The following is a 12,636-nucleotide window of genomic DNA, read 5'->3' on the forward strand; positions in this document are numbered from 1 at the left end:
CACACATTATTCTCCCATTTCCTGGCCCCATGGAGGTGGGCAAGTTGGGGGATGGCAGAGAAAGAGTGACTTCAAAGTTGGGTTAGGTCAGTTACAGGTTCCATCTGAAATTTCAATTCAAAGAGGAGTTAGTGCTGGGATTCAAAGGGATATAAGATCCAGGTTTTGCTCGTGTATATTCTAAGATATGGGAGTTGCAATGGAAACCCAGTGCCCAACATTGAAATATGTCTGAACTGGCCTGTTTTCCTTCATCTTTTCAGTACGTTTGTTGTATGGATTTGACTAGTTAAATCACATCTCTGCAGCTGCAGGTTCATGCAGAAGAGTTGGAATAATATATCTGCCGTTGGTAGAATAATGTGTTTTCTTTGTATTCCCACAGAGCATCATTTTGGGTCCTCAGGAATGACATTGCATGAACGCTTTACTAAATACCTAAAGAGAGGAACTGAGCAGGAAGCAGCTAAAAACAAGAAAAGCCCAGAGATACACAGGTGAGGACCTTTCCTTCCACTGGAGTTGTCATAAAAGACTGCTCATCAGATGTTAAAGTATCTTATTTTTGCCATGTTAAGTACATTAGCAGCAAAATTTAGGGTAGCACTTTCCAGACTACTGGATAGCAATTGGTACTTGTAGTTGTGAGTTGAAAGGACATGTTTTGATGACCGGTTTCTCACCTTGGGCATGAAAAAAAAAATCTCTTTTGACATACATGAACCCTTGTATCTTTGGGAGCTGACAAATGATAACCCAGGGTCACTGTGAGGTAGAGGAAATGTTTTTTAAGAGACTTCAGTTATTTTGGGGAAAGAATTTGTAGTGGGGTGTGGTCCAAGAGTGAGGGAGCTTATAGGATTATGTCAAAAGAATTTAAAAGCCCATCCAGCATGTTTAAAGAATATCATATTTGGTTATGGGAATCTTTTCAGCAAATAGGGACTTTGTTGAGAAACTAAGTTGGCCTTAATCTTAGATTCCTTAATAGTCAACTTTTGAATCTTGCAGTAGGTAAAGATTTTGAACAACAGTCTTAGATTTAGGGGCTTTTGAGTGGTGTGTATATGCCAGGCAGTTGTTTTTCTCATCTAGAACTAATTCCATAGGTGATTAATGGAAACTGTACTTACCAAGATGATTCTCTTTGAGGTTAGCAGGCCATAGATAGCTGTGATGTGAACTTGAAATTATAGGCACAGCTCTAGGTGAGTGTGTCTTCCTGGCTGAGAGGGAGTAAGAAGTTTCTTTTGTTTGAATTTAGACAGTTTGCATTTTGTGTGTGTGTTGGGGTGGGGGGTAAGTTGTGTATGCACCCATGCACGCATATATACATGCAGGTCGATGGGAAAGGATAAGTATAAAGCAAAGAATATTAGTAATACATATGTAAATCATGAAACATAATAGAAAGGAACACTTGCATGATTCTGTTACCCAACTTACCAGTCGAAATTCATTCACACTGTGGAATATTAAACAGTTTTTTGTGTTTTTAATTTTAGGAGGATAGACATTTCTCCCAGTACATTCAGAAAACATGGTTTGGCTCATGATGAAATGAAAAGTCCCCGGGAACCAGGCTACAAGGTGAACTGTTGCTTTGATCAGTAATTCCAACAAAATGAGTGCGTTGGGCATGAACTTGACAGAAATGTGTTTGTTTAAATTACTCTCTACTTAAGTTTGTGTTTTTCTTTTAAGGATGGGCATAATTCTAAAAATGAACTACAAAGGGTTAATTTTTATTAAATGTATCAACAACCTTTGTGAAGTGGTTAGAATATGGTAAATGACCCCAAAGTCTATTGAGGTGAGCTTGAGAAAAAAAAGAGAGGAGTTTTGGAACAAGTGCCCATGATGAGAGAAGAAACTTTTTGTGATATTTTTCTGCTTGTAAGTATTATCAAATCAACTATATACATGCACTATTTCCAACCATGATTTCAAAAAGACATGCATGTCAGAGAAGAGGGAAATGATTCATATCTTAACTTAGTAGACTGTTTTAAACAGCTAGTCCAGTTTTTTCTAACATTGTACCATATCTATCATCTGTTGGTTACTGTTACTTTAAAGCTAAACATTACTTTGATAACCCAACTACATTTGCAATGATGTGCACGTAAACAGTGTCATTAAGAGGTTAAAGCTTGTATGCAATCTTTTACTATGAAATACTAGATTTGGGTTTTTTTAAAATCTTAGTATTTATTGGCCTTGGTTCACATAGACCATTGAAACCTCTTACAGACTTATTAATTTTCAAGTTTCCAAACAAATTTGTCTTGTTGGTTGAATGTGATGAGAGGTACTCTTGCACAGTCTCTTTCCCACCCCCTTTTTCTTTTTTCCAAGTACCCACCAGCTTGGCACTACCCATGTGAAACCAAGGTTTTGAAACATGTGAAAGTCAAGGTTTTGAAACATCAGAAGAGATCTCGTCCTCTATGCCTCATAAAGCCAACTCATTAGAGGTGCTGTCTGCACTGCCTAAGGGAGCAGTGACCGCAGTTTTCCTTTTTTGTCTTTGGAGGATGCACAGATCCCATTCCCTGCGCAAATACAAAAGAACGTGATAAAATACAGTTACTATTCATTACCAACCTTATTAATTAAAATCAAACTATTTCCAAAAAAAAAAACTTCTATTAGTCTGTAAGTAACATTTTAATGCAGAGTGGGCCACTCATTTCTTCATCTTTTAGGGAAGTTTTACTTCCAAGAGAAATCTGAGTACATAATGTCCCTAAAGTCACCTTGCATCCTGCTCTGAGTTGCCTAAGAACTTTAGGAAGCCGTTGTTAATGGTAGCTTGGAGTGTGGGAGGCCATTGCTGCTGCTGCAACTGGGTTCATTGTATCTGCATGTCAGCTGCATTCATACCCTTATAGTTATACTCCCTAGGAAGTTAGCAAAAAATGGTTTTTCTTTCTTCTTTTCCAAAATACACTTCAATCTGGTATTTTCACTTTATGAATTCCATGTTATGGTTTTTGCTATTCCCTCTTCAGAGAAATTTCTCAGGCTACTTAAGTCTTTAATTTCCAGTGGAGGAGAATAAACCCAGGGTGGCTGCTCAGTGTAGGTAGGGTAAGAATGCCTTGAGCATTTCCATTCCTTCTAGTAACTAAGCCTGAGGCAATTCGACCTAGTCACCTTCCAGAACTCTTGGCTATCTAAACTTGTAGCTTAGCCAGTCATTGCTGGGCCACAGACGAGACACGCAAAGCAAGGTCAATATATATATGTAGCAGTTTCAGAAGGCTGTCATAAGAGAGCTGGTTTGGCCTTTGAGGGATCATCATGAAGTGACTTCAGTGGGACATCCTGTATCCCTCCCAGCCTTGGGTGAGGTACCTCACAATTTCCAGTCCTTCCTCTATACCACTCCATTGGAGTAGAAACCACAGTTGTGGGGTGGTTGAGATGATAGCCCTGAATCCCAAAAACCTTAATTTTGATTTCTGTTGGCAGACTGAGGGAAAATACAAAGATGATCCTGTTGATCTCCGCCTTGATATTGAACGTCGTAAAAAACATAAGGAGAGAGATCTTAAACGAGGTAAATCAAGAGAATCAGTGGATTCCCGAGACTCAAGCCACTCAAGGGAAAGATCTGCTGAGAAAACAGAGAAAACTCATAAAGGATCAAAGAAGCAGAAGTAAGCCCCTGTGTTTGACCACATCCAGACTCCTGAATGGCATTTCTAGTCTGCTCCCTTTAGGCGATACACCAGACCTTCCAAATCACAGAATTTTGGGGTTAGGAAGGATAGCAGTTTGTGTATTTTCTTCTTTCATACCAGGTAGCTTGAAAGCAAAACTTTTGCATTCAAGAAAGTGTGATCCTTGTTCACAGAATGTTCCCCAGGAGATCGACCATTAATTTGGCTATATGGACAGCATGGAGAAACATTTGGGGATTCCTTTTACAGTTGTTTTAAGCATATTATTTTTCATCACAAATCTTCATGGAGGGTTTGTGGGTTTTTTTTTTTTGTTTGTTTGTTTGTTTTTTAACAAATGGCTCAAAGTCTTCATCAGGTAATAACACTGTTTAGTCATAGAAGCAGGGTGGTACCAATAGGAGAAGATTGTTGATCTTAAATGCCCTGTAAACAAGTTTCGTAGACACCTCCAAGAGGTTTTTAAACAAAGGTAGCATTGTTGATCATAGGGCAGCATTCATGCCAAGGTTCCTGTTGTTTCTGTTTATATTTTTGGAAGTTCCATGACTTTTCAGTCATGTCTCAGTGAATGAAAAAGAACTGACGTTCCATACCTTCCCATAGAAGCAACACTTCTGTTTCTGAACTTCAGCTGGCAAACATTTTCATGCCCATTTTCTGATTGCAATCCATTGAGACAAGTTATAACTACTTTGCCCATTTGAAAGATAAAGACGCTAAAGCTCAGAGTGATTTAAGATCACATAAGTATCAGCTGACATAACACTAAGATCTTGTGTTCCACTTAGTCTCACTTTCCACTGTGCTACTTACGTGTTAGGAGTCCTAGCAGCTTCAGAGCTGCACAAAGATAAAGACCTTGATAATCCTGAAGAGGGACTGGAAGTGATAGTACAGTAATCCTCAACACTGCTGTTTGTGGAAAGGAAACAGAACCTTCCTCAAGCATTTCAGAGTCGGATTTGGATTACTGATCTTGATTTCCTAGAACACATCCTTTCTACCATGGTATGCTGTACCTTGAATGGATCTCTTGGAATCCTTGTGTTTGCAACTTTTATGATTGACACAAGAACAAAATTTGTGTTTTTGTTACATGGTAGTTTGTCACTCAGTATATATCACACTACATTTCACACAAATTTCTTCATGACTAAGGAATGATTTACCCGAAGTCCGTATAGTTAATAAGCAGTGCTAGGACTCAGTTCTCTGGCTTTTGTGATTTATTTTTTTCAATCGAATTTTATTGATACTCATTTACAAGACTATAGTTTCACAGGTGTAGTTTCACACCTTGATATGTATATATGTTACACTCACCCACCAAAGTTCTAGTGTAATTGTACTATCTTATCAATCTCCTATACCCACTGAGCTGTCCTGTCTCTCTTATAAGTCTTCAGTTTTTTGCATTTTTCTACAAGTGGAAGCTATCTGACTATTGCCTTTCATACTCTGGCTTGTTCACTTAGCATAATCACCTCAAGTTCCATCTGTGTTGTTGAAAAAGACAAGATTTCACCTTCGTTAATGACTGAGTAGTGGTCCATTGACATAAAACACCATTTTTAGGGGCCTCCCTGGTGGCGCAGGTGGTTGCATGCCGCACTGTGAAGCTGTCCGCAGCTTCTGCAGTGTAGGTTCAATCCTGGGCGGCCAGGGGCAATCCCACATGGCGAAACAGACCTCTCCTGCCTCGCCCTCTGCTCCCCTTAGCAGTGTATTTCTGTCGTCTGCCTGTTCTGCTCCCTGCTCTGCCTCTGGTGGATCCTCTCACGCCTCTGGCCTGTACCCCGGCTCTTGTATAAAAATAAATCTTTAAAAATAAATAATTAAATAAAACACCATTTTTATCCAGTCCTCCATTGATGGCATTTGGACCTGTTTCCATGTTTTTGGCTATTGTGAAAGTAGTGCTGTTAGGAACATAGGGTTGTATATATTTTTTCATATTGTGTTTTCATATTCTTCAGATAAATACATAAGAGTATTGCTGAATCATACAGTATTTCCATTTTTACATTTTTTAAAAAGATTTATTTATGCATACAAGAGCTGGGGTGCAGGCCAGAGATGCAGGGGGTGAGAGAACTCACCAGAGACATTGGGGAGCAGAACAGGTGGATCTAATGAAATACACTGCTGAGAGAAGCAGCGGGCAAGACAGAAGAGGTCTGCTGCACCATGTGGGTCACCTCCCTGGCTGGCTGGGGAATTGAACTGGTGCTTCAGTGGCTGTAGACAGCTTCATAGCGCTGCATCTTAACTTCTTGTGCTACCTGGGAGGCCCCTCCATTTTTACATTTTTAAGGACTCTCCATACCACTTGCCATAGAGGCTGTACCAATTTACATTCCCGCCAACAATTAATGAGGGTTCCTTTTCGCCAAACCCTCACTAATGATTATTGTCTATAGTCTTTTTGATACTGGACATTCTCATAGATGTGTGGTGATAACCTCATTGTGATTTTGATTTTTATTTCCTTTTTTTTTTTTAAAGATTTATTTATTTATACAAGCACTGGGTACAGTCAGAAGCGCGGGATGGGTGAGAGAATTCACCAGAGCCAGAGCGGGGAGCAGAGTAGACAGAAGGACCGAAGTACACTGCTGAGGGGAGCAGCGGGCGGCAGGAGAGGTCTGCGTGCCATGTGGGACTCTCCTCCGGTGGCCGAGGAGCAGCCGGGGATCGAACCAGTGCTGCAGAGGCTGTGGGCAGCTTCGCAACCCAGCGCTCAACTGCTGCGCCACCGGGGAGGCCCTCCCTTTTATTTTTTAAAAAGATTTATTTATGTATATAAGAACTGGGGTACAGGCCAGAGGTGCAGGAGGTGAGAGGATTCACCAGAGACAGAGTGGGGAACAGAACAGGCAAATTGCTGAGGGGAGCAGCGGGCGAGTCAGGAGAAGTTTGCAGTGCCATGTGGGTAGCTCCCTGGCGAGGGATTGAACTTGTGCCACAGTGGCTGCAGACAGCTTCATAGGTTGCATCTTAACCCCTTGTGCCACCAGGGAGGCCCCTCATTTCCCTTTTAATAGATGATGTTGAGCTGTTTTTTTTTAATGTGCTTATGTTCCAATCTGTAGGTCTTTGGAGCTATGTCTCCTCGGGTCCTTTGCAAATTTTTTGATTGGGTGGTTTGGTTTTCTTGGCTATTCAATTGTATGGGTTATTTTTAATTTTTGGCAGTATGTCTGCATGAATGACATGCAGCTATTTTCTCAGTCAGTAGATTGCATTTTTGTTTTTGCAGTGGTTTATTTGACCATACAAAAGCATTTTAGTTTGATGTCATCCCATTTGTTTATTTTTGCTTTTGTTTCCCTGTTTGTTAGGGTTGAGTCTTCAAATACATCTCTAAGGTTGATGTCCAGGCATGTGTTGCCTGTGTTTTCTTCTGTTTTATGATTCCAGTCTTATATTCAAGTCTTATAACCCATTTTGGAGTAATTTTTGTGTCTGGTGTTAAATAATGCTCTATTTTCAATTTTTTCACGTGACTGTTCAAGTTTCCCAAAGCCATTTGTTCAGAGGCTTTTCTTTGTCATAGATTAACAGTCCATCTTTGTGTGGGCTTATGTCTGGGCTGTGTTCTTTATTCCGTTCATCTCTGTGTCTGTTTTTGTTCTAATACTTTACTATTTTGATTACTGTCACTGTGTAATATAGTTTGAAGTCACGGAGTGTGATACCTCCATTTTTTCTTTTTTTCTCTCAGAATTGCTTTGTCTGTCTGTGGTCTTTCATGGTTACATACATATTTTAGACTTGTTCTATGTCCTTGAAAAAATGTCTTTGGGATTTTGATAAGAATTGTGTTGAATTTGTAAGTTGCTTTGGGTAATACGTCCACTTAAGCAGTGTTTTTTGTTTTTTTCCCCTCAAGATTTATCATACAAGAACTGGGGTACAGGCCACAGGTGTGGGGTGGTAAAAGGATTCACCAGAGACAGAGTGGGGAGCAGAACAGGCAGATTGATGAAACACACTGCTGAGGGGAGCAGCGGGCGAGACAGGAGAGGTCTGCTGCTCCATGTGGGTCACCTCCCTGGCCGGGGATTGTAGCACAACCACTTGTGCTACAATGGTTGCAGACAGCTTCATAGTGCTGTGCTTAACCCCTTGTGCCACCAGGGAGGCCCCGGTGTTTGTTCTTTTATTTATGAACACGGTATTCTTTCGTGTCTTCTATTTTAACAATGTTTTATATTTTTCAGTACTGTAACTCTTTTGTTTTGGAGTCTTTAGAAACTGAAATAGCATAGATTTTTAGGAGCCACTTACACATCTGATCTAAGAACACTTAGATCAGAAAATAACTTAAATTTTTCCTTTTTATAAGTAGATGCTAGAACTGTGGTAGGATTCACATATTTAAGTTCTTGAGGTCATCAAATTTGTGTGGAAAAGGATGGTTAGGACTGAGGGAGGGAGGACACCAGCAGGTTACTAACACTTGGCTGGTTTCTCCCTGTAAGTAGTCTATTCCTGGGAGCCTGGCCTTCCACCTTAGAGGCAGCTGGTAAACTCATCTACCAAATGGCAGGACTGGCACCGACCTCTAGAATATAGACCATGATTCATCATATTAAGACAATTTGCCCTAGTCTGTAATTTACCCCAGATGAAGGGAATGGAGGGAAATAACTCTGGGAAGAGTTTCTCCAGATCCTGTGCTTCATAACATGACCTGTTTGAGCTTAGTGGGAGGTGGGGTGTGGATTAGTGGTATAATTAGAGCTGGATTTGAATCCAAGTTCTGTTTAGTTCTTTCACCTGATCCCCATCTATAAAATGGATCTGGTACTGATTTATTTTACTTACCATTTACTGCATGCTTGCTACTTCATTGTAAAACATTTGAGTGCTTTGTTTAATCTTTAGAGTACCCCCACAAGACTGTTCTGGCTATAAAAAAGAAATTAAGGGCCTCCCCGGTGGCGCAGCGGTTGAGCGCTGGGTTGCGAAGCTGCCCGCGGTCTCTGCGGTGCCGGTTCGATCCCCGGCTGCTCCCCGGCCACCGGAGGAGGGTCCCGCATGGTGCACAGACCTCCCCTGCCGCCCGCTGCTCCCCCCAGCAGTGTACTTCGGTCCTTCTGCCTGCTCTGCTCCCCGCTCTGGCTCTGGTGAATTCTCTCACCCTCCTGTGCTTCTGACTGTACCCAGTGCTTGAATGAATGAATGAATGAATGAATGAATGAATGAATGAATAAATAAATAAAATAAGTAAATAAATCTTTAAAAAAAAGAAAGAAAGAAATTTAAAGCACAGAGTAATATATAATAACTGTGTCTCAGTACAAGATACATAGTGGTTCTCAGTACTGCAAAGTGCTAGTAAAATACTAACCAATATTTTAGTTTCCTTTTGCCTTTCTAATTCATGCTTGTGTACCAGAGGCCATGGGTTGTATTCTCCCTTCTGTGTATGTCCTGTATTCATAGATGTATCACTGAACATGATTGACAGAATTACCCTGGGAGGGCAAGATGGGGGTGAGTTGGGTGTTTTTAGGTTACTTATTCTCATCACCAATATATTCCTGATTGTTCTGTGCTGCTTAACCATGAGACCCCAGGCAAGGGCTGTACCACAGAGGTTTACTGATTTCCCTGCCTCTTCTCTTCCCATAGGAAGCACCGGAGAGCACGAGACCGGTCTAGGTCATCATCCTCTTCCTCCCAGTCATCCCACTCCTACAAAGCAGAAGAGTACACTGAAGAGACTGAGGAAAGAGAGGAGAGCACAACGGGCTTTGACAAATCAAGACTGGGGACCAAAGACTTTGTGGGTCCAAGTGAAAGAGGAGGCAGAGCTCGGGGGACCTTTGTAAGACCTCTCTCCTTCCTCCTCTTTAAGCCTCTGCTTCCATAATTCTTAACTATGCATTTCCCAGAATACCAGTTTTGTTGACCTTGATACAAATAATCCATTATAGATCATATTCTGTGACTCCCATTCCCTAGGCTTTCCAGTTTTAGTTGTTTCTCCGTTCATAAACATTTAGTTACAAAGCCTCAGGGTTTCGGGCATTGAAACTTCTCCCTTTGTTACTATTGTATTTAGGGAGGTCCATGTGCCATATCGACAGCTTATACTATAGACTTGAGTTGACGAGAGCAGAAAGGGATGGCTGGAAACCAGTTGGCCAGCACATGACTGGGGGATAACTGTATTCTGTGGCAGAAAAGTGTTTGAACAGCATGCAAGGATTTTTTCCCCTCCATTCCTGAGATGATTCTTTGTTATTTTTCCCCTCCATTTATTGCCACAGCAGTTTAGAGCCAGAGGGAGAGGCTGGGGCAGAGGCAGCTACTCTGGTAACAACAACAGCAGCAGCAACAATGACTTTCAGAAGAGAAACCGGGAGGAGGAGTGGGACCCTGAGTACACACCCAAAAGCAAGAAGTATTACCTGGTATGTATCTGGGGATCACCAGTGTTCAGTGGCGGTTTCATCACCACCAAGAAAGTTACATTGCCCAAGCCTACGTAGGCCTTAGAATTCCTGAGGCACCCAACTGAATACTCTCTTAGAGCTGTGCGAATGGCATTTGGAATGGAGGGCCAAGAGGAGGACAGAACAGGAGCAAAAGGATGGCTGTGGCATAATCTGCTTGGGAAAGGCGCGTTTGGGTGGGTGCAGGGAAGAAGGTTCTAGCTACTCTTAAGCTTGCACTGATGGCGTTTTCTTCCCTCTCAGCATGATGACCGCGAAGGTGAAGGAAGTGAGAAGTGGGTGAGCCGGGGCCGGGGCCGAGGAGCCTTTCCCCGGGGTCGGGGCCGGTTCATGTTCCGGAAGTCCAGCACCAGTCCCAAATGGGCCCATGACAAGTTCAGTGGGGAAGAAGGGGAGATTGAAGACGACGAGAGTGGGACAGAGAACCGAGAAGAAAAGGACAATTTACAACCCACAACTGAGTAGGGTCCATTCTAATGGGAGCCCTGCCCAGGGGGGAGAATCGCTGGGAAGATGGCTGATGAGGAGCTAAACAGAGGAGCCTCAAGAAAATTGCGAAAATCCTATCTCTACTCCCCAGCAGCCATGCAGAATCCTATCATGAAAGTATCCCTGGCGCTGTGTCCCAGTGGATAGGGGTGGCTGGCAGTGGTCAGACCCAGCTCTTGAGCAGAATACAATACATTGGGCTCTCGCTGTTTCTCGTTTGTTGTTGGTTGTGTGGGGTGGGGGCTGGGTAGGGAGGGGAGAGCAATATTTGGGTTTTGGTTTGTTCCCTATTAGAAACCAACAGTTTTTGTTCTTAAATTTCATTTCATTTGGAGCTACGAGGAATAATTTGATGATTTTCAGTCTCCTTTTTCCTGATTTTAAAAGCCCCTTTTATCCTTTTCTTAGGCATATGTAGTAACATTAGCAGAAAGATTTAATTTGAGCAACTTTGATTCTTAAAAAGCATGTGAATAAACATTGACGTGTTCACCTCAGTTTGGGACCAAACTGCTTGGATCTTTGTAAAAATCGGTTTTGTATGTCGAGGAGTTCAGGGCCTTTCTGACCACCTGTGTTCCCCTTTTCTGCACAGCCATGTGTCTTGTCACACGTGGTGTTGCTCCTAACCACACCCCATGTGTACACCCCCCCCCCCTCAGTATTTCTGATTTCTTCTGGGCTGGGCTTCCCATTCTCCACCAGCAACTCCAGTATCCCAAACTTTCTAGTCCTGCTGATCCTGAGCTCAACAGGGGTGGAAACTGGATGGCAGTTTCTGGTCTGTTTTCTAAGAAACTTCTGAATTCTATTATCTTTACAAATATAAGATGAGAAAATAATTTTTTCAATATTTTTTATTAATCTTTTTATAAAATGAAACTCCTATGATCGATTAAGGAAGGTGGTTATGGCTGGGTGGCTTTTTTGGTTTATTTTTGGTTTTGTTTTCTTTTTACCTTTTTTAACCTTAAGCTTTAAGTTGAAACATTCTCAGATGTTTGGGGGAAAAACATCCTCTTAAAATGGGTCCTTGTGCTTGCCTTCTGGGGAGGCGGTCCTGAGCAGGTGAATCATAAGGCATTTATGCATATGTTATATGCGGACTGCACCCACTTTGGCTCCCTCTCCGCCCCCCCCCCAGCCTTTGCCTCTTGGGTTGTTGTGCTACTCTCCCTTACTTTGCTACATTTCTATAGTTAAGTTGGTTTTACTTGAATGATTCATGTTTGGGGGAAAAAATGAAAACACCATTAAAAATTTGTTTCAACTCCTCCTGCAAATAAAAAAATAAATGAAGTGGCAGATGTAAATGAGCTCTGGTCATTGTCATCCCGAGTGTGTGTATGCATGTGTGGGTGGGTATCTCCAGGGAACTTGAAAGAAAAAACGTCATTGGGGTCTGGCCCAGACTGTTACTCAGCCCCACACAGTTGTTAACCTGGGAGGAGCCTCAGCCATCCCTCTGCCAGCTAGTAACTCCTCATTCCCACCCTTGTGATTTTGCTTTATCCTGTACCTTGGACACCCCAGGAGGACCAAATTTATTCATTGTGGTGTCATAACCAAGGACTTTGGCTTCCAAAGTGGTGGGGGCAGGGGTCAAAGTGTGTGGTTAACAGGCTCAGCCTTTGGAGTTGACCCAACAAGAAGATTGCATTAACTAGGCCCACTTGAGACTGGCTCTAGGGGGACCCCAGCCTTCAGTCCTTGCCAGCTCTGGGCTTGGCTGTGACCAGGAGGAACCTTATAAAGTCCTAAACTTTCTGCCTTCCCCCAAGAATCCCAGAGGTGTTTTCGGAAGCCAGGGTACGTCCTTGTGGCTCGAAGAAGGGGCCTAGGGGTCCTTGGGTTCTTTCTCTTTAATCGGTAGTTGGTATTAGCCCAGCGAGGGATACACCTCCCAGGGAAAGAAGTTTGGAGTGCCTTTGTGTGCGCAACCACACCCTTCACCCACGGCCCCCGCCTTAGAGCGGTTGGTGCCTGCT

At 42.4% G+C, this 12,636-nt stretch overlaps 1 protein-coding gene across 3 annotated transcripts in view; it reads left to right on the forward strand.

The window, feature by feature from the left end:
• THRAP3 (thyroid hormone receptor associated protein 3) overlaps window positions 1–11,961 on the forward strand; it is a 56,336-nt gene extending 44,375 nt beyond the window's left edge. For 2 of the 3 annotated variants that reach the window (XM_037500662.2, XM_037500663.2), the window contains exons 7-12: window positions 386–497; window positions 1,506–1,590; window positions 3,478–3,665; window positions 9,333–9,528; window positions 9,974–10,117; window positions 10,403–11,961. In XM_037500662.2, the coding sequence (XP_037356559.1) occupies window positions 386–497; window positions 1,506–1,590; window positions 3,478–3,665; window positions 9,333–9,528; window positions 9,974–10,117; window positions 10,403–10,624 (947 nt within the window). In that variant the 3' untranslated portion in view covers window positions 10,625–11,961. The remainder of the gene's footprint in view (window positions 1–385; window positions 498–1,505; window positions 1,591–3,477; window positions 3,666–9,332; window positions 9,529–9,973; window positions 10,118–10,402) is intronic. The other variant, XM_037500664.2, reaches the window with a different exon arrangement.
• Window positions 11,962–12,636: the final 675 nt, after the last annotated feature.

Source organism: Talpa occidentalis, unplaced genomic scaffold (genome assembly GCF_014898055.3).
Source record: "Talpa occidentalis isolate TD23 unplaced genomic scaffold, MPIMG_talOcc4v2.1 talOcc4.9, whole genome shotgun sequence".
Lineage (NCBI taxonomy): Eukaryota > Metazoa > Chordata > Mammalia > Eulipotyphla > Talpidae > Talpa > Talpa occidentalis.